Raw genomic sequence first — 23,401 nt, 5'->3', positions numbered from 1 at the left:
GATGTGCAGATCACCCTTTCTTGTCATTTACACTGTTGGGTTTCTCGTCCCCAAAGTGCTGCAGAAGGCTTCTCAAACTGCCAGGGGGGAAAGAAAGGTGGAAATTAAGGGGGCACGACAACGTTGTGCTCCAGTGACAGCACAGCAGATGCAGGTAGCAGGGTATCTGAACACAGCGTGAGCATAATGGGCTTCACAGTGTTAATTTACAATCCGCGTCAGGAAAGCAAACACCTGGTGTTATCATCATTTAATTTTGTCGAAAACTATGTGATTTTGAAATTGTAGGCTCTATCTGACTTGTTTAATGGAGTTAACAGTATGTGTATTATATTAAGTGTGTATATTATGATTTACAAAAGGAATTAAAATAAACAAGATTTTTGATGTATAGTATTAAAACAGAGGGAAACTAGATGAGGGTTCAGCCGGATTGGTTTAAATATTCTACGCTTTATCCAGATAGAACCTTATGATTTCAAAAACACCATATACATTTTTATATTGCCTCTTAAATCACATGCATTTTTTATTATGTACTTGTATGCTAACAAGAGAGCACTTTGAATAGTTTATTTTCATAAATATGATACGAGCAGTGCCAACACGGCTCCATGCTGTTCTGCCATATAGATCCCACGGTGTAAGTCTTCTGCTGTGCTTTGGGGGCAGTGGGTGGAAAGGGGATGAATGATGGGACTGATGGAGGAAAAGGGTGATCCTGACTCAGAGTCTGTCCCCGGATGGTGGCCCCAGAGCAATGATTGTCTGCAGAATGTACCTTGAAGGATGTAAAATGTCTTTTTTTTTCTCTCTTTATCCTTTCTCTTCTTTCTTTCTTTTTGTCTCTCTCTTTGTCCTTTTTTTTTTTATTTCAACTCACCATTTCGCTCTCTCTCCCGCCAGATTGTATCAGGATAGACTGTAGCCTCAGTAAGTGGTTCTATCCATTTTTCTGACTAAAAAAAAAATGTATCTGTCTATCTCATCATGATTCTGTGCAGTGGCCCTTTTCTGCTCTCTCCTGACCTCAATGATCAGTGACACCACTCTCATTACCCATGTTTTTATTCTTCCATATTTTATTTCATTCTAGTAAGCATTGGTCATTTATTTTTGTTCATTACATTCTTCATTTTATCTTTTTGTACAATGCATGATCTAAGTTGTAGTCTCCTTCTTTCCATAAGTATTGTCACTTTATTTTTCCTCTATTCCTTCACAGATTAAACTAATGTTTCACATGCATATTCATAAGTAGTTTTCACCACGCTTGCCAACAGCAGTAGGACATCACTTCATTATTTTCCTGATAATTTCCCATTCTGTTCATTCCCATGTCAAAAAACACATGCAGAAAAGGGCTACGTCACACTCCCCTGTCGGATTTTCCTGTGTTCTATAATGCGGTGCGGAGCATCGGCCCTGCTCGGCTGCACACGCAGGTGCTGTTTCTTCTCTATGTGGCCCCCAGAAAGCTAATTGCTTATCCACTGAGAGAGGAGGCAGCACCTGTTGTGTGTGTGTGCTTGTTGTTCGGAGAAAAGCTTGTGTTATCGTGCCCCGTGCTGACAGAATGATAGCAAACACTTATTTCTATCATGGCCTGTGACAGTTGAGCAACTAGCCCACAGGTAAGTGCTGCCAGCCACCAATGACAGAAATGGAGAAAACCTCATGTTTGTGCTTGTGTGTTTGAAATTACTACAAATTATTGTGTGTGTTTTTTTTGTCAAATAGTTGTCCCATCTGTTGCAGTTTATGTTTTCAGGTTAGCTAGTATGAATGGATTAATAATAGGCCGTTCATTGTGCGCCGTGTAGTGCCCGTGTTGTGCCAGCAGGTGGTGGTAATGAGCTGTGTGAGTTTGTGCGCAGCTTTTGCTCGTTAACGCTAATTAGTGCTGCAAATGGACGACTGAAGGGAACAGGTCGGTTTCAACACAATATGATACAGAAAAAAGCTTTGAAGTGTCGATTTAAGTGATTTAAAGTGCGTCAGTTAAGGATAATTGAAGTGTTTTGTCTATACTATCTCAGTGTGAGGGGCCCACAGTGTTAAATCCCAAGCTGTTGTTGGCTCAGAAGTTAAGTTTCTGTTGTGTTTGTATTCAGCTCGAGTGCCTCATGGCGCCTGTACCTTTTTTATTTTATATATGTACTGAATGAGTGTAGTCAGAGCTGAGGCGTGTGTCAGCAGAATGAGCTGTGAGAAGGCATGTTTCATATGTGAACAGTCCAGTGCTGGACAGTGTGTACAGGAGGTGGTTGAACCTTTCCCTGTAAATAAACTGACATTTCCCCTGGAGTGTCTGCGTGGTGCGTGGTGGCAGCTCATAAGCAACCACGTTCATACTTCTACTGGGGGCTATTTGTATTTTCTGTGGGATTTGTGTGAGTTGTTGGTGATTACCATGAGTTTGCAGTCAGAAGGCTCAGGTTTAATTAAGGATCTGAGTTTGAAGTTAGATTATGGCTTTATGTTAAGAGCTTTGTTGTGTTATGGTGATGGTTAAAGTTAGGAAAATAGTGGAGTCACTGGAGCTTTTTTAGCCTCATACAAATGTGTTTGCATGTTCTCTATGCCTCTACTACATGTGCTGCGTGTAGGCACTTAAATGCACTTTAACACTATTTATTCATGACTTCAAAAGCCTCCACATTGCATGGAGGTGGCCTCTGTGCGTACGATGAATAACACCACTTGTTATGTGTGGAGCATCCAGCGTGACACACAATTCAAACAATGCATGCAAGATTACCATACCCAAGGTTAACCACTAGATGTCGAGCAAGCACTGGGGATATTATGTGATCTCTGCAGTAAGGGAGGAGAGGGAGAGTGAAGCTGTGCGATTTTTCTCCCACCTCAGGGATCTAAACCATTTCTGTTGGGCTTGTTAGACCCGGTGTAGATTGTGTTGGATTGTAACAAATCATTTATAAGGTGGTTGGGGTCACGACAGATTTGTATTTTCTCCTTTTTTTTTTTGTCACTCAGTCTTGCAGTGCTGCCGGCTTTCCTCATAGAACTACAAATAACATGGGAAATGTCGTCTTCAGTCATTGTTTTCTGAAATAAGAATTTATTTTTTTTGCAAGGAATGTTTATGTTTAACCTTTACATTTCTTGGTTGACTGAGCACCCTTGTACAGCAGTGCCCTGCTTCGTGGGCACTCAGTCACACTTTCTTAAAGATCCTTAAGTATGAGTGTATAAAGTAGAGAGGGAGAGACCAGGGAAAAAAGAGGGAGAAAACCAGGCAGAGCTGCAAACAATTTATTCCATGCCATGACATCTCCCGGTCGATTTCCTACTCTTCTAAAGCCTTGAATTTGATTCAGAAAATCAGTGCACCAAAGTCTCTGCCGGTTGCTCCATGCACGTCGGTTTTCTTGCTTGTATTTACATTAGCAGCAGTGTGTAACGATAAACATTTATATCCCTTGCACATTAAAGTGAATTTGACCCAACTCTGCATATAGATGTTTACACTAGCCTGTGACTGCTGGATTAGAATATGAATTTCTGTATGTCACCATAACTTTAACATCACATCACTGCATCATAACCTGTGCAAAGTCTTAAAAACTAAATGAAAAATAAGATTTAATAACTCAATGAACAATAAGATTTAATAACTAAATGAACAATAAGATTTAATAACAATCATCTCGGCAGACTAAGGGACCCAGCAGGTTATACTGTACCATTTTGTACAAAAACAGCTTCAGCAAATAGAGCTGATTGAAATTGCAGTTTTTCGGTCTGTGGTTGTAATGCTGTACTATACACTATTGACCCTTTGACCTTTTTTTATTTCTGGACTTTGTAGGGCTTTGCGAGGCTTAGGAAGTGATAGTTCAGCCCTGTGTTTTTATTGTGATATATTTTGACCTTGATCTCCCACCGTAATGCAACGAGATATTATATGGAGCAGAGCTGTAAGCCTTCCGCTGCATTCAGGTCAGGGTGTCGGGCTGATGATATCTGCTGGAAAGGTGGCCTTTCTGCAGCCGGCAACACCTTCTCTTAGCGCCAGATTAGATTTGGCATGACATATGGCCAGCATGTGGGGCACAAGTGGTCCATCTGGTAATGTCATACCCTTTGGCCTATCCACCTGCAAGTTCCCACTCCAGAGCAGACTGAGACAGTGTGTCTGTGTGTAGATTAAAGGTATCTGATCAGTGTTCAGTATGTAAGCATCACTTACAAACAACACCTAAAACTCATAGAACTCATTGACACTTTAGATGAGTAGAGATTCTGTGAAAAGGGCTGAATATGCTCTGTTTTTTGTGTTACCTTACGGAACCAGTGAGTTAGCATCACATCTCACATATCAAGTTTTGTCACTTTTATATTAAGTTTAGTTTATTTATTTTTTCTGCACATGGCAACTTCAACACTTAGTTAAGGTTAGGGGATGTTTGTCGTTATGGTTAATCAAAGACATGACTGGGGTGAAAACTCTTTGAACAAGAGGGAAATATTATGTAGTCATGCAGTAAAACTAAGGTTTTTGGCAATGAAGACTAAAAAAATAAGATTAAGATTAAAATAACATTTTCTCAGGGCTTTATATCAGTATAATATTGAACTTAACTAGAATCATCTCAGCAGCTATTTTGTGAAGGTATGTCAACTATCATTAAAAAGTTTGTGTGGCAAATTTTGGGAATCCCAGATTGTTGTTCTCAGTAGAGCTCTTATACAATACATGCAAAACACTCTTTTACATTCATATCATGGGTGATATGAAGACATTTCCGTCAAAAGCAGCCTTTCATTTTACTGTTTCTGAGCCTCACAAGGTAAACATTCTCTTTTTAGTGGCTATCTACTAGATGGACCTTGTAGTGATATATCTCTTCATCTTTAGTGCCCTTAACTTTTCCATTTTATTCTATGTCCATATAATCTAAAGTCTGAAAAGTCCATCTTCTTAGGAGTGAGGCAGGCCCTGAAGGTAATGTGGGGTATGTGATAACAGTAATTTGACAAAAGATCCACCTTCAGTCTCTGTTACACTTCGTCTTTTGTGGTGGCTTAAACCCACTTGCACACCGGGCTTACTGCACACTTATCCTGCTCTAGAGTGAATAAAAGTACCACTAACCTCCCAGTACGTTATCTTGGAAAATTTGCTTCAGCATTTGTATTAATATCTCCTCAGTGCATCGGGGATGGCAGGAGTTCAAGATCGTACAGAGATAGGCAACCCGCCCGGCATTCACAGACATTTCTTTTTAAATTAGAGCTATTGATTATCTGAGAGAATGACTTATCTGTGTCATCTTCTTCAGCTGAAAAAAAAAAAAATATATAAAATAGTTTAATTTGCAGTCCAGTAGTTTGAGGCTACCACTCCTACCAGGGATTGAAGAGACCCCCTACCACCCCTTCCATTAAGGGGCAATACTCATTATTGCAGAGTGCCAGCTCCTCAGCAGGAGTGTACTCCAGTGTAGGGTCTGCTCCTGTCTGCCATTTAATTGTGCTTTTGTACATCAGTGTCATCCTACAACAGAGGCTGACTGACGCACTACAACCCTGTACGGGATGTACTGATACAATATTAAGTAACCTACTGACTGCTTTGAACTATACTTTTAGATAAATGTTTTTATTCACTTCCAAATACATTTTGACATCACATGGGTTGCTGTTGTAATAATGAGGCTAAACTTGTAATGCCATAAGAATACATCTGAGCAACACATTCATTCAATATAATTATTTTAGTTAGATCTGCTGATGCCTTAATTATAAGACTGTGCTATGAAGTAATGCTATGAATCTACTTTAGGTATATGCTGTACGTATAGTCTCTATTGGTCTTTTGAGCTGTGGCAGCTGCTACTGCTCATGCAGACTACCAAAACCTTTGTGTTGTATACAAACAGTCTTTGTGTTAGTGAAACATCACTTTGTGGACACTAGAGATTTCCAAAGAAATGTGTTTCATGGGACTGAGTACTTTATATACAGCATGGACACTATGGCTGAGAGGTTTTGTGTATTAATATTTTGACCAGTGGTGTGAAATAGTGAGTGTGGCTAACCATGCCCATGTGAGTAGAAAACTAAAACTGCGGTATCAGGTTTATTGCAAGAGTCATATCACTATAGGGAAATCCAACCATTTGGAAGGATGCACAAAATCCTATTGATTTTCACTTAGTAGTAACTAAATACCTATTTTTTTCCAATGACACACTACTTGTCCTATAATCAAGTAATTTCCCAACTATGTAAATGTAGGTTCACATTTATAGTTTTTTATTTAGCTATGCCATACACCAATAAATATACTGTCACTGATATATGCATTCCCACCAGCACTGATGCTCATGGACGCACGCACATGCATTCATAGATTCATCACTTGACACATAGTGAGCAGAGAAATGAATACACACACAGATAGGGGGCATATCTCCGTCACCTTCCTCAGTCTTTGCTGTTTGCTCCCAGGATCTCAGCCGTCTCACTCCTCCCCATGTGTTCTCCATAGTCATGACTACTGAAATATGTAGCAGAGTTCATGTAACCCTGTATCAATTTCCACTGCAGATTAAGTACATGTGCTCAGAGACAGCCCCTATCATGGCCTTTTAAATTTGAAAGTATTGTGTGTTCACTCCAATTTGTATTGAATTGGGTTCTTATCTGCTGCCCCAGCTCCCTCATTTGTCTCAAAGCAGATGGCTCTCTTACTCTTACTCATACAAATATTGAATTTGAATTTGTTTCCAATAACTCACTTAAATCATGACTCATCACGGCCCAACTCAGCCAAATAGATGTCAAAGATGGATTTGCAGTAGGCACTAGAAGCTGCCCCCAGCACAACATCCTACAGTTTGTGAAGTTTAAGCATGTATCAGAGTTAGACTGTATAACATTTATTTTGGATATGCTTGGATTGGGATTTGATTTTTTTTTAAGGCAATTTAATGCTCCAATGGAGGTTAGCCCTCTTTATATGTAATGCTCATTTTATCCTCCAAAACTCCAGGCCAAATGTGATGCAAAGAGCCAATAAGAAGTGTGTTATTAACATATTGCCTTGGATATGTGCACCCTCGGAGTATGGCTGCACCATTAGATATAAATAGATTTATGTTAAAAGCAATCATCCAGGTCAGCGATGGACAACAGCAATTAATTGCACATTTTCCACCAGTTAACAAGTTTAACTTTAATTAAGAGTCGTCCGTGTGATACTAGCACACTGCTAAACACCAGTGAGACACATATATATGGTGAATCAACACATAGGATATATGAAACTCGTATATATATATATATATATATATATATATATATATATATATATATATATATATATATATATATATATATATAGTTGCCTAGCAGTAGCTGGCTGTCATACACCGATCATTTTAAAACAACATGGAAATCAACATACACATAAATACATGCATTGATGCAACTTCATCTTCTTCTTCTTTGTTCAGTTTATTTGCGGGTGGCAACCAACGTCAAGGCCCATTATCATCTACTGGATCGACTTCTCTTCTTAACTCTCCCTCAACTTCAATACATTTCCACATATTTTATCACATTTTGCTCTTTGCATGTTTTGATGCCTCATCAAATGTTAAACAGAAATGGCCTAATAAAGAAGTGCTTTGAAGCCTATATGAACTTCAAGTGAATAAGTAATCACAGTATTTTCCTAACAGCTGCAATGGCGTGTGCAAGAGTTTATGTGGGCAAACCCATGCACGCTAACTTGTATATGTACACGTGTCTGCTAATGTTTACATTAAGATTTACTCTGACCTCTCGTTCTATCACTATGCATAGTGTTGGCGTGATGATAGCAATTTATGTAAACTGACGCCAGCTTCTGTCAGTATGTTCAAGTACAATTACAATAATCATAATAGCCCACATGTATAAGGGAATGTGGTTCAGTAATCACAACAAGCTCTTTCAGTCTCAATTATGCAGTCTAGGTGATTGACCAACTGAGAATGTCCTTGTCGGCTGTTAAAAATCTTTTATTAAACAGTTATTGACTTCCCCTATATTGCTTTTATTATATTCATGTGAATACATTTCCTGAGATGCAGAATATTTTCGTCTATTTGTTGCTGTTAAAAGCAGCTCAGGAGAGACGATCAGCCAAAACACTCCCGCTGTACTGAGTTGCACAAATGAGTCGACGAGCTGTTATTGGCAAGTACTCACAAATGGAAGGGCACTCCAGCTGAAGGACATGCTGGGAAGGTGATGGACCATAGTTGTATGAAAAACTTACAAAGCTTAGTCGTATATCATTTATATTAACTATTTTTAAAGCAGTGCTCTGTTCTGATTCAACGCTCAGCAGCCTAAAAAACATTCCACAACTGTTTCACTGTCAAAAGCCCTTCACTGTTGAACCCAAAGGAGAGAGAAGTTTTAGCAGGAAGGAAGGGGGGGGGGGAGCAGCAGATGGAGACAAAACCTACATTGACAACGCAGTGCAGGGGGGTGGCGAGTGCAGATAGACACTGATGTCCACTGACAGATGAACGAGTGGAAAGAGAGTGAGACAAAGACAGAAGAGGGAAACAGGGAAGACAGAGGTTATGAGTAATATCGAGTGAATGAAGATGATCTAAGAACGATGACACTGTGCCTTGTATCATTTATTTTTCCATTTACTCCATCCTTTCTTCCTCCTGTCTGTGCTCTCTGAACTTTATAGACACCTGAGGCAATCTGCTTACCAGACCAAACAGGATGAGGAGATTTACATCCTGTCTCCTTCTTGCAGGAATCGTCCACACTAATCTCCACTGTTGACTTCTACTCAATTTCAATTCTTTAACATCGACAAGGTGGAAAAACGGTACATTCTGTATTTCCCCCTGGGGCCTGGTCTAGTATTGCGAGGCAGCCATGTTAAGGAAGACACTGTCTGCCCTCCTGGTCCACTGAACGGCTTGTGGAGCATGTTGGGCAGGAGGATAGCAAGCTTGTCTCTGTGCCTGCTGGGACCTGAACAGTGTGTGTCTGATTATACATTTTCAGGGATGCAGTTTTGGCCGACCAGTGGGTGAAATTTTACCGGAAAAAATGTCATGATGCAAGCAGATATAATCCAGTTTTTACCTGTGTGATGGCCAATTGGGTTTCAGACCTGGACAATTCACAGGGATTCTAATTGACCTGGGAAGTAATTGTATCTGTTTGGTTGATCTGTTGTTGACGTTACAACCCAAAATATAACTATTGAGGAATTAGGAGATGGATGTAGCCCAGATAACAAATATATATAAAATGGTGAACAGTTTAATGAAATGTATTGCAGCTCTTTGTTCTAGTTCTGCATTACTTTATAATGTCCACTGTACATTTAGCATTCTGTTAACGTTCTGTTATGTCTTATGCATTGCTTGGAGAGACCAACATGCAGTGACAATGACTGACTTGACAGTTTTCAGGGAAAGATATGGGTGTCCTCTGATTTGTCGTAGTGACCTAATAATCACAGTTACACTAGTTTTATTATGTCAATATTATCAAATAAGATTTAAAAAAGGTGCTGTGGTTCTTGAGTGTGTTAGCGCTACTGATTCTGAGGATTTCATGAAACCAATTATCGTTTTTGGAACTTGTGGAAGTGTTAGAAGAAAATATCTTATGTATAAATTAATATATAAGCCCAAACGCTTTTAGTTTAGGTACCATGGGAGCTGGCAATCACTATTAAAACAAATAAATCTTAAGTGCTTAAGCCTGGAATTGTAAAATAGTTTTGTTTACTCCATCAGTAGCAAAAATAAGTTCCCATCCGAATTGGGTGCAATCTCCTTTTGCATTAGTTTTTCACATATTTTTTGTTAACGCAAAACAAAGATGTCGACATTGATCTGATATCAACAACTGCATTGAGAGCAATGCCTCTATGTTGAATTGGGATGTGGCTGCCTAATGGGCATAGCTTCAGTCCATGATCAGTCTGCCTCCTTGCAGCGCTGCGTGGCACCGGCGACAGGTTAGATGTGGACTCATTACACAGACTCTAATGAGAGAATCTGCAACAGCCTGGAGCTGTCTAAGCCCATCCTGCCTTGCAGGACTGATGGCTATCCCATGGGGCCATCCCCTCCTGCCACAGCATGGTGGGAAATGCGGTTTAAATCATAAATCAGCATTCCCCCCGGGACCTTTTTCTACAATGCTAGGGTGCAAGATGTGAGCAGGGGGAAGGGAAAAAAAGAAACTGTGAGGACGAAGGGAACTGATAAGAAGCAGGCGATGGAGGGTGAGCATCAAAATGGAAAGTAAGGAGGGAGGTTGCAGATGGTAGTATGAAAGGGAAGAAGTGTGTTGCCTGTGTTTGATGATCCAAAGGGAGCTCTAAAACTCTTGAGGAAGGGCAAAATGTATGATTTATTCCCGGCTTCACAAAATCAATCTGCTGTCCTCTCAACATCGTCCAGACTCAAATATGTCTTCCTGCGGTGGCCATCTGCAATTCCAGAGGCTATCAACAACGGTTATCTTGTCATGGATGCTAAAGCACCAGCACACCCCTCCTGCACATTGGCGAGAACAGTGGGAAGGAGAAAGTGTGTGGCCGCTGATAGCAGGCAGTGAATACAAATGTCTGTATGCGAGAAAGCATCGCACACATATTTCTGCCTCAAAGTGTGACTCCCGTTGTCACACAAACACGAACCCAGTGGCTGCCTTATCTCAGTAATTGGTGCAGGGGGTCAGAGTGGCAGGCGTAGATAATCATGACTGGGGGTCATAATCTGTTTGCTGCTCCCCTCACTTCTTATTCGTCTTCTTTCATCGACCCCTCCCTTATCATCATAGCCATACACACCCACACACAGTTTCATACTCTGACACACTCTCGGCCACCTCCCATCTTTCTAGTCCCTGTTCGTGATGCAGCACCACGCTTGAGATGTTTTGGATGGTTCTGCAGGGGGGCTGTTTTGCTGTTGTGTCAGCATGCTATGGTGTCCTCAGCTGACTGCCAGACCCCCACTTAACAATCCTCAGTCCCTTTCACCCGCCCACAAAAATGCAGCCCCACAAACCCTACACTCCCCTCAAACAAATAGCTCTCTTCACAGACGTATATGACACATAAAGCAGAACAGAGCGCTGCTTTACGGGGGAGAAGGACTTGATAGATTAAACGTTGAGAAATGTGGGTTAGAATTGTGACAATGGTGAGTGGGAGGAAAGAAAAAAACATAAATGTAGTGAGGAGCAACTGTAAATTGAGGAGTGGGAAGCGGGAAAGGGCCGATAGATGGAGGGTCTTGATGTAGTTGTCTCCTTGCATTTTTATCAGAGTAATCTGCTCATATCTTTCATTTTCATCACAGCACTTTTTTGCTGTTAGCATACAGCTGCCATTTAGAACGGACACGTGCAGGCACACTCGCAGGCACACTCGCATGCACTCACACACACATTCACACAAACGCGCCCAGCTTTTCATTAGATCTGCAGCGATAGGCCTCCACTCCTTTGAGATAGAAAACATGATATCTTAAGATGGGAGCCAAATGGCATTATCGTCAAAGGATGTCTTATCCTGATATCTCTGAAGAGCAAAGTCATTCCTGTCTCTCGCCATAGAAACCATATTAACTTCTGCAGCCTTATATAACTTGCTGCTATTGGTCTTTGCTTTTACAGAAAAATATCTTGTCCATATGGGTCACTTTCCTCCATTGAGGAACTCTCAGCCCTCTCATAAACCACAGTCCACAGCAGTAGAAAAGTCATTTATACTTCTATGGGGTGTGTGTGTATATAATAACCATTTGGTAAATGATCCTTTCTGCACAGTGACTGAGGAAATTCTATGTGGCGTGGCCAAAACACACTCCACTATAACTATTGCTTGACTCCTATTTAAACAAGACATTTTCAAATCTGAAAGTCAATGAAGGCAGTTAACACAGTTACTGGTCATGAATCATGATGTCGCAGCCATGAGTTTCTATATAGGGCTTAATTTACATAGTCCTTTGTCTGTAAATGTACTTGTAGCCACATGTATGAGAAACGAGTCATTTTACGGTTTGTTAAACAGGTTTTTCTCAACATTGAGTTAAGCAGATCTTCTAGGAGTTATTTCATTTTTTTTTTTAAAGATGTACATGGAAAAAAACAGTGAACAATAATGTTGAATTAAACTGAGCACTAGACCGTCATACACTGTCAAACCGCATTTGTTTTACTCGTATGTGCACTTTCGTCATTTTAATGTGTATTATTGCTTACTTGTTCATGTCAAGGAGGCATATTTATCTAATCTCGATATTAGATACTAAATAGAGACAAACATGCTAATTAAAATCACTCAAAATTAACCAAATTTGAAATATTTGTCTGTGCTCACCTTGGCATATTTATTGTTAACATTTATATGAAATTCAGATATTTTCTTAAACCAAGGCCCATTCAAATCACAATGTGTCTGTGGCTGTGAATAATAGACTTTAAGTTAAATAAGAACATAGAGTGCTGTGTTCATAATGTCTTTATCACAGAGCTTTGAATGGATGTGGTTTTCTAATCAAAGCAAACAAGATTACCAGACAGTCACAAAGCAAAGAAGTGAAAATCACCCGAAGACCTTCCAGTGGGATTCCTATTTATAAACTAAGCCATGTATCATTATCTGATTTCCATTTGAAAGTGAGGCCATGTTCTGCTCAATGGGAATTACTATAAACTGTAGGAAATGACATAGCCACCTGTAGTGTTGCAATTAACTTCAATAAATGTGTGAAATACATAAACAGTGTTGACATCGTTGGTGGCACTGGAGTAGCATAATCAGTCTATGAGAACAAATCATAATTTCTAAACGCCTGTCCTTCATTTCCCCTGAGCAAGAACACCTGTCTAACTCCAGAAGTAAACTCGTCTTCAACAGGAAGCATTCTCAACAGATCGAATCATTAAAACCTACAATATGTCAAAAAAGTATTGTTTAGAAAGGGAGCACATTTGTGTTCACCTCTACCTTATAAGATGGCATCTTTGCAACCAAGCAAAAGATGAAAGATTTTCCCAGTCTAACACAGACTCCAGTAATGACTAAGCTCAAAACAAGTGCAGTATATTGAATAAACTCTCTCCAATAGTTTCCACTGAATCTAGAACATTACATTTCATAAACACCAAATTGCAGATAATTCAATACAACTACATCCTGTCATGGGACTTCTGCAGAGCCCTCGATGGCTGTAGAAGATAAACCAGCTAAATATAAAGTATGACATGCAATTCGATCATAGCTAATAGGTAATTTGCATCAGTAAAGTTTCAGTTTAGTTTCAAGAAACATCATGCTTCAGTGAAATAAATGGTACTTATTTGAAAATGCAGACTAAACTCCCCAGTGATTCTGGGGCCTACATCTCCTGACTGCCTCATTGTCAGTACGTTGTAGCAGTTTATTCCGTATTTTGTTCTGAATAAGAGATAATATTGAAAGGTGTTTTTTTTTTTTCAAAGGTTATTATCTGTGTTATATAGCATCCAGGAGATTACATGTATGGAACATGGCTGCATGAAAAATAGTTTCCTCACCGTCTGTAACCCACAGCTTTAATAGCTTTGGATTCCATCATCTCGCCGTTCCTCTATGCAGGATGTTAAGATAGGGTTTTTACAGAAAAGAGCCAGAGAAGCCCCCACATGATGAATACACCTGATTGCCTGCTGGTGGGTTTGTGTATTAGAGGGAAGCATTTTACTGATGGGAAACACTATCTGCAACTAATGTACAATTTCAGACAAGTAAGTTGCACAACACTGTATTCACTTTATTATTTCATGCCATAAGGATTGAGAGAACATATCAGAGGGTGTTAAGTAAAAGTGATCTTTAACAGTTTTTAATTAACATTAAAATGATGTTAAACCTATTTTTATAATGTTTCCGAGTCACTAATTTATACTGTGTATTTACCCAACCATCATTTATACCATCTTATATTTTAATCAATTACTTTGAATTATAAGCTAACATATTTGCTTTAACTACCAATAACTTTACTGTATTATTATTTAAATACATCGATTAAATAATGCTAAGACTATTAAACTGTAAACATCAGGTCTAGGTAATCGTAACACCTCTGCGTAAATGTTAATTATCAGGCTGCTTTCATGCCACCATAGTGTTCAGGTACTTCAGTGTTTGAATCACCCGTGCTATTATCTGCAACACTACGGTTGGCTGTGTCATTTCCTTCAGTTTGTAGTAATTCCCCAAATGAGCCATTGGGCATAACATTACCTCACTTTCAAATGGAAATCATATAATGATCATATGCAGTGAAAAACCTACACCGAATAACTTAAAGCTGAATGAATAAACATGTGACCTGCATATTTCTAAGCACTTTTGGAATCAAAGTCTGCTCTCCCACCTGTCACAATGTACTTTTTATTTGTCTTTGTTTGTTAAATGCAGTGATAAATCATTTTCGTTTTAAATAACACCAGCACACTTTGACAGATAGCACTACGCCCTGTTTGCATTTCATAAGGGATTTGACACATAGCATTTTGCACAGAGCGTCCTCAATCTCCCATTAACATTTCTAACAAACGTGTTTAGCATATGAGAGCAGCGGCAGGGGGGTTGTATGGTGTCGAGTTGTGGCCCTGCTGTCCAGACAGCATTCGACTGGGGTAATCAAGTGTGAAGGTTGTGAGGAGCAAACAGCCATTAACTTCCCAAACACAGGCCATCATCACCGTCTGCGGAACACCGAGGGGAGGGCGTGTGTGTCGGTGTGTGAATGAGAGCAAGTGTCAGGGCTGGAGAGTGTAGTTTAATATTGTGTGTGTGTGTGTGTGTGTGTGTGTGTGTGTGTGTGTGTGTGTGTGTGTGTGTGTGTGTGTGTGTGTGTGTGTGTGTGTGTGTGTGTGTGTGTGTGTGTGTGTGTGTGTGTGTGTGTGTGTGTGTCCTTCATTGCTGTCTGATGATGGATAGAGTGGATTGTGATTGTGAGTGTGTCTGATGCCAAGTGTTAGTGCACAGTGTGTGTCTGATGCTATAACTGTCATAAGATGAGAAGAGTGTGCTTGTGTGTGTGCACGTGCACATCTGAGTGTGTGCAATGGTGCTTGCAGCAGGGAAGTTTAAAGCCTTGACTTCCGTCTCTCATAAATAATATTTGCTGTGAGTATGTGTGTGTGTTCTTTCAGACATATATACCCTGTCACTTTTATCAATTTATACAGATTTGCAGGCAAATCAGGTCGTGCATCCTACTCTGTGTCCCTATTCAATGTGATCTTAGCGCACATTATTCCCATATGGCAGTACAGTATGCCTGTGCTGGCCTGTGACCGCTTGTTTGACATGCCACTGTGTCCGCTGGTGTGATGCCATGCCGATCCAACCCATCTGCTCCGGGGCCGAGCTGGCACAGGGGAGAATACATTGGAGGCAAGCAAAAGGGCATTGGACGTGGGGTTTGGTGAGGCATGGAATCCAAAAACCCTCCTGAACTACTGCCCTCAAAACAGTCCAGAGCACAAACAAGGGTGTGATGGACTGTTAGTTCTCAGTAGAGACCAGGAAAGCAAATATACTTAAAATGGATATGCAGTCCACATTACTAGGCGCAGAGTAGGGCTGCATGATATTTGGAAGACATGATGAAAATATGAGGGACGGACAGACAAAAAGAGAGTTTCTGTGTGTGTCTGTGTGCTGTTACCTTTCCCTGAAGTTCTGGGACTATAATAAAGAAGCTATGGAATTACATTTTTTAGTAATCAATCAAATATTGTCATCAATTTGGCCTGGGATAAATGTGATCAATAGCAGTTTCCACTGTACTAGAATTTTGTCGGGAGGTGGTGGTGGCACGAAATTTGATGGAGGCCCTTGCAATTCTCTATGCAGGACAATCCCTGCATAGAGAATTGCAGGCCTGTCAATGATCTTCATATTTTTAACATTATCTCAGGCAGCAGGGCTCCATCTGATTGACCAAATATATTGATATGCAGAATGGCACATGGAACACCATTTATCGCAGTTCAAGCAGTCTTTTGCGATACGTATATCGCACATGTTGACATTGCAAAGACAGTTAATTTTCGCTGTACCATGCAACCCTAGTGCGGAGTACTCGCACATTGTGTTGATGAAAGTATTATTAAGACTGGTGTGTTAATGGAAACCAAGTGTTAATAACTTCATATCTGACAATGTAACTAAATTAGTTATTTAATGGAAAAAGGACAGAGATTTTAACGAGTGAAAAATATCCAATCAAAAGTCAATCTGTTGATGACATTAAAAAATAAACATTTTTAAGGTTGCCATTTTAAAGTGTTACAAAACAAGACGTGTTCATGACGATTGTCAACTTGTGGTCATTATTAATCACCTCTGTCTCATTACATCATATGATAGAGGTGTATGTAATGTAAGTGGGTTGCTGTAGGATTGTGTTATTACGTGTGCGTGTGGGTTCTGGCAGCGGGGTTGTGAGTGTGAATGTCAGCAGCCATATTTTGCTGATAACATCTTTTCAAATACAATTACAGCTTTTCTTACATCCACATCCCATTGAAGTAAAATTTATGGTAAGTCAAAGGTTAGAGTTGGGAATTTGGCAGTTAATTTGTAGCCGGCAAAGGATACATTCATGTAAGTATACTGTTCTCAGAAATGCCCTAAACCACAGGTGTATGACTGTGAATCTGTGTGTAATCTTGGGGTTGGGGTGGATAATCAGTGTGTGTTTTGGAACATTATCAGGGTCTCTTTCAGCGCAGCACTGACATGTGTGGTATTTATAGGATTTGTTCATTTGGGTGGGTGGAGAGCTTTCAGCTGTTTGAACTTAAGAGGCAACATGCTGCGAGGTTCTATTTACAAAAAGAAGAAAAAAAATCAATGGCAAGTCGAGCAGATTGTGAGGAGATGCAGTTTAAGAGGGTGTTTGAAAAGCAGAATACTTGGAGCCAAGTTGTTTGTGAATTTATGTACGTTTTTGTAGGCAGTAGTTTGTAATGCAGCCATTTGAGGGTAAATAGACTGTGTTAAAGGAAGAAAAGGATTGTCCGAGACACAGACAGGGAAGCAACGGTGTGTGTGTGTGTGTGTGTGTGTGTGTGTGTGTGTGTGTGTGTGTGTGTGTGTGTGTGTGTGTGTGTGTGTGTGTGTGTGGTGGCGGCGTTCCTCTTCATTACCAGCTCTAAGGAGACATGCCAGCAGCACAGATGGCAGAGGAGAGAGGGGGCATGGGGTTGGCACATAAACCTCAACTCACCCTCAAACACCACATACATTCATACACTAAAATGGACATGAATATTTGTATAATAAATCTTCAAAATGCAATATGTTTTGTACTTGTACTCTGCTGTTTATCACCATTACTAAGCAAAATACAAACATTCCTGCAGATGTGGTCCTGAAGATCACCACACACATTCACACATAAAGACGTGCCATGATGCCACACCATGATGTTCCTGTGCCAGTTTGTTGGCTGTGAAAGCTGCCTTGCTGACACTGCATCTCTCTATCTTTTGGCTCTCTCACGTACTGTCACACACACACACACACTCCCGCTGCCCCTACTCCCCAATAAGGCTTATTCTCTCCAAACCCTTGCTGTCACCACTCTTATAACCTGAGACATAAGTTAAAGTTTCAACAGCACCTTTTTCAAAATAGGTACCATTCTTTTATACTTATAGTCTCTCTTTCATACACACGCACATGTACACACACGCATGCATGTACACACATAACATTTGTTCACATAATGCATTCTGTAGGCCCCTACTTTACCTCAAACATTAAACTTTACCATTACCATATAACCGGATTCTGACCCTAAAACAGCTTACAAGGTCGAGGACCACCCAAAATGTCCTTACTTTCAAAAATTGTCCTCACTCCTCTTATAATCAAACTGCTACACATACACAATACAGGACCCCAATGGTCCAATTACTGACACTGGTCTGGCAGGAAACCAGGGCCATGTGTTTTTGTGTGGGAGATGTATCTATTGTGCGCAGCATGCGCTGTTCTCATCTACAAGGTTTAATGTATGATCAAGCTCTCTCTCTTTCTCTCTCTTATACACAGACGCACAGGCAGACCTCCCATAAATGTAGGAATCAGGAAAGCCATGTAGTCTCAATTCAGAGCCTACTACAGTACATGTAAGAAACCTGACACATTTCTCTTGTAGCTGATGACTTGTAAATCCCTCTTTAAGCATTAATTATGCATTTACTAAATGGTGTTCATTTTGACTAGTTACCTGGGTAACGACAATGGCACAACACTAAGATACAATGAAATATCTATAATTATTTATTCTTTTAATTATTTTCAGTATAATTTACACCTCTCCAGCAGACATATTGCAGCTGTTGTTGCTGTTTTGTGCATATTTTGTCTATAATTTGCCTTGAGTTGTTCAGTGAAAAAATCTGATGTAATGGCTTCGGGTTTTGCTTGTGGATAATTATTATTATGATTATTATTATTATGATTATTATATTATTACCATGCAAGGTGTACCAACATGCTCCAGTTTAAGACTGCTGGACATTTCCACACCCTTTTTAATGGATTTTTATAACATTTTTGTCTAATCTAAGCTCAGCTGGTAACAAACTCAATGCCATTATGCACATTATGAAAGACATTTTTTTTACTTTTATACACTATGCTGATTCAAAGAGCCCAATTGTTTAACTTAGTTCTGTGATCATACTGTATTTAGTAAGATTTTATTTTTTATCCTTGCAAGGAGTATTATGATCATTTAATTTGAATAAAGATTATTCAATAATAATTGTCTCATGCACCACCCAGCGCTGGTGATGGCTCAATTCTGATTCTCATGGCAATGCTGCCATTCAGCACATAACAATCCTGCTGGGTGTTTCCTATGTTTTCAGTTTTATAGAACCAATTACATATTGTTTTTATTCATTTCAAAAGTGGTATCCATCTGCAACAGGATGTGCATACTTCTGTGTGATTATGAACAAAAGAGTGTGTTCACTATCCAATGTGCTTTCCCAGATGGGTGCACAACAGGGGGTTGCCTGAGGTCCATCACCTGGTAGTAAATGCTAATTGTGAACATAAATAAGTCCTCCACTCATATGACACATACACATATTCTCTGTTTGATTACAGCATCTGTCTGTCTCACTAAGTAGATATTTTATTGATACATATTTTGTTCTGTCCCCACGTATTCCATATGAATCCACAAAGATGCCAAGCGTTACAATTCCTCCTGGCCTGTCAGGTTATGTTTTTAACCTCCTCTACTGCTCTGCATGAAAAATCCATTTCAATCATCTGGTATCCACCCTCATCTCTGCATCTTCTGTTTTCTCTCCCCCCTGCTCAGTCTCTCATTCTCTCGCGGCACATTTTCGTCAACACTCAGATCAGCATCAGTGTCCTTCCTCTTTCCTCAGAGTGGGGCTGCTGAGCTGAGAATGAAACTCTGGGGATTGTGGATCTTTCTTGAGCCCATTTTAATTGGACTGCAGTCCACTGTTGTATTTTCTTTTCTCTCATGGGTTGCTTGCAAGTGTGTGTGTGTGTGTGTGTGTGTGTGTGTGTGTGTGTGTGTGTGTGTGTGTGTGTGTGTGTGTGTGTGTGTGTGTGTGTGTGTGTGTGTGTGTGTGTGTGTGTGTGTGTGTGTGGCTTCGTGGAAACTCGTGACCTCAAACGTCCTGAGTGCTAGCTGCTCATAATTATGTTCTCTTGCAGGGAATTTGAATTACAGAGCTTGAACTGGCATTCACGGCTGTATCCTATACTTGAGGATGGCAGGTTCTGTCAAACATCGTAAAACAGAATATCACGCTGTAGTAAAAGGGGAAATCAACTTACATAGCAGCTCAGGTTCCCCTGTTAAGTTGAGTCAGTGTTGAGATGAAAAATGGCAAAGTGGCACATTCAGGGCAGAGCATTGTTCTGATACGAGATTGTTTATGTTCAGTGTTAAATTTATGTTCTCTCAGGCATGAGTAGAGGCTTTCCAATGCTACAGTGATGTTGCAATGCTTGTAAATGTGTTGCTACCTCTGTTATACATTCAAATCCACATGGCATGTTAATATAAAGTAGGATTCTCTGTACATATCAGAATGGTTTAGGATATAAACTGTCTGGTTAGCTCAAACATCATGTTGAATCCCCTTAGCAAACACTGACTCTTTGAATTTCTGACACTGCACCCTGCAGTTACCCATTACCCCTATAATCCCAACACTCTGACTACATATGCTTGAGAGATCCCGATAAACTGCTTGGTTCAGTGGCTTGCCCTTGTGTATGACTGCATGACTCATGGCAGGTTGTTTTTGCCATCTACTGTACCAACAGCAAACTTGCCAGGGACTGCCTGTGGCCCTATCGAGCTGTGGTAGTGTTGTTAAGCCACTACACTGGCTAGCAGTGATCGTTCCTGTTTGGCCAGCTCCGAGCCCCCTGGTCAGCATTAGACTCTGCTGCGCTCGTTAGCGTAACAACCATTTCAGGAAAGCTTGCTGCTCCGAAGACAGCATCAGTCAGGAATGATTGGAGTGACAGTGGGGTTGATGGACCACACGGGGCCCCACTATCATGCAGAATGTAAAAGAACCAAACTGAAACATGCCTCATAACATTGTTTCACCATTCTAGGTTCATTTTGGGGCTTGCAGTTGCGGTGTCAGTGACTGAGAGGAGAGAATTCATTGTGCTTGGCAACTTATTTAATTTGTCAGATGCTTCTATTTTAAGATCCTCAGACGAGTGAAAACATGTTCATCAGTGGTCTGAAAGATTTCTGGATCTCTGTGCCACTTTCTGCATAGTCAGAGAAAAACATTTTTATGTAATTTCCTGATTGTCACAATATAAATGCTGTCATCATTGCCTACTGCAGACTGATGTTCAGCTTCACTCAAGTTGTTTTGATTGTGGTTTAGACATGATAATTATACAACAGTGCTCTAGTACTCACTGCACACACATAGCCTGAATAGAGACTGATGGCAACAAACAGCAGCCATTGGCTGACAGCTTGTGTTTCATTGATCCGATTACATTAATGATGGCTGTTTACACAGAGAACGGAGCAACCAATGATGGATGAGTGCTGGTAATAGTGCAACAACCCGCAAACATCACACCTCTCATTTATGATGTGGTGACACAGCCAATGAAGGTAATTCACAATCCTGGCTATTTTAAAACTGGTTAAGAAATCTCCCTGGCACGTCTTCGTCTCCCATGTGGCATATTTAGGAAGTGCCAGGCAAAGTGTGGCGCTGTGAGGGGACAAAAGAGATGCAGAGATGAGGAAAGAAGAAGCTTCTGTTTGTGTGAAGGCAGCCCTTTGCCCTGCTGATCTCCAACACAAAGCGAGAGGGCACAAGTGACAGCCTGATAATTAATTGCATTTTAATAATCACCAGCTCTGTTATTAATGAGCCTTGCGTCCCCCTTTGTTTTTCTAGCAATGAGTACTCTGCCAGTGGCTGCATTAAAGGCTTAGCGGCTCATTTAACCCTGGACCACTAGCTCTCAGCTTTCTTGTTTGCAATCTCACCTGGGCAGTGAAGTGAGGCGTCACTTCACTTTCAGCAATATGCCGCACTGAGCCAACACCAGGTGTTTCATCAGTATGAAGTTTTGAGGAATAGGTTTTGATTAATACTGTTCACATCATCATCTGGGCGTCAAGTCAACACGCAGGCCAAATTCTGTAAGATAGCATGTTATACTTATCATCGTCATACTCCTGATCTCTGCAAGCTATTCTTTAATGGTTGACTAGCCCAACCCAACTCTAGAGAAGAGAGTATGACAGTGGCCTGGGGTGTGTGTTGATACTGTGCACCGCCCTATGCCCCTACACCCTAATGGGTCCTGGGCTGCACTTCTACCACCATCTACCCAGAGTTTCTGGTTGCTTGGCTAGCTCGACCAGAGTATATATCTTAAGCTCCCTCATTGTTACTGTTATTATGTTTCAAATGGTGCTTGCTATGTATGCAGCAGTGGCCCTTACTCTCCTGCGGCCTGTGGCAGCCAAGCCAAATAAATATTGCATGGACTGCATTCTAAAGGGTACTCATTCCCCTTCATTTGTGCTGCCTTAGACTCTTCTAACTTTTACGATCTTGCATCAGCCAGCCAGCTCTCCGGCTGCTCTGTTGCACTTTGGTTCTCAGTTTTTTTTTTTTTTAAAGGTTCCTTTTTACTCCTGTTTTTTATGATCATCGTTGTTTTTTATTTATTTTTTTGACTCTGTCCTTAAATTTATCTTCGTATCAGCTTTACCTTTGCTGGCAAGTTTAATACACTCCTGCTCTAGTTGCAGCAATACAGCAGGCATTTCCTTAATATTTACTTCACACATGGTGTGATCAAAAGTCTCTCTGTCCAATTTCATGTGGCTTAAGTCAAAAAGTGAAAAAAACAACATAATAAAGTAACTTCAGTTAAAATTCCCCTATAAACGGGGAAGAGGACACTCATGTTTTGTCTGTACTATATAATACACTCAGGCTCCAGGCAGCCAGCCTGTCAGAATAGAGCCAATGACCCTAGAAGTGAAGAGCATTTTCTAATAGTAGATGTGTATTAAACAACTCATCAGTACTATTACAGTAAGAAAGCCTGTGACTTTTGATGCCACAGTTTCTTTATTTACCAGCCACAATGACACTACAGTGCCTAAAAGTGTGGTGAGCACAGAAGGAGGCTGAATACAAGTGACTGGTCTCCTGTTGCATTCTGCTATTTCAGTCTGCCCTGCTGTCAACAAGGTGGAATTCTCCTCTCATTATTCTGTTTACACACACACACAAATTCTCGTTCACTGATCACCTTCACCTCGGTGCTGTGACACTTTGCCTGTCCACTCCTGCCAGGCCTTCACTTTAACTTCTGAAACCACGTTGCCATGCTTTCCAACTCCGGTGTGTTTTGAATCCTCAAACAAACTTTGTCATATCAACTAATCCCTGACAGCCAATGCTTTGACTTTGGCCAAGAATCATGTCAGCTCATCATGGTGAATAACAAAAAGGGTATGAATGACCACCGTCTTAATTCACATGTTTTTTCCTGCTGTCCCTCCCTGTTGCTGACATTAGGGTCTATTAAACATTTCTGGAACACCATATGCCATTGCATCAAACTGTCTTTTCCCTTTCAGTGGGTAAGGTGAAACAGCAGTAAGAGAGGCGAGCAGAGGAGAGGGGAATTGGAAGTGGAGATGTGGAAAGGGGGAATTAGGGAGGAGAGCAGTTTGTGGGATGAGCGGTTAAACTGCCTGGTCTCACCTATTAACTCCTCCACTTATAGGGTGTGTTAAGC

The 23,401-nt window shown here is 40.6% G+C and overlaps 1 protein-coding gene across 1 annotated transcript in view; it reads left to right on the top strand.

Moving 5' to 3' along the window:
- The window catches only part of nrxn2b (neurexin 2b), a 617,697-nt gene that overhangs the window by 313,508 nt on the left and 280,788 nt on the right, over positions 1-23,401 (top strand). The window contains 1 exon segment of the mRNA XM_034615320.1: positions 907-933. Within this exon segment, the coding sequence (XP_034471211.1) occupies positions 907-933 (27 nt within the window).

Source organism: Hippoglossus hippoglossus, chromosome 18 (assembly GCF_009819705.1).
Source record: "Hippoglossus hippoglossus isolate fHipHip1 chromosome 18, fHipHip1.pri, whole genome shotgun sequence".
NCBI lineage: Eukaryota > Metazoa > Chordata > Actinopteri > Pleuronectiformes > Pleuronectidae > Hippoglossus > Hippoglossus hippoglossus.
This window is presented reverse-complemented; position numbering and strand designations above follow the sequence as displayed.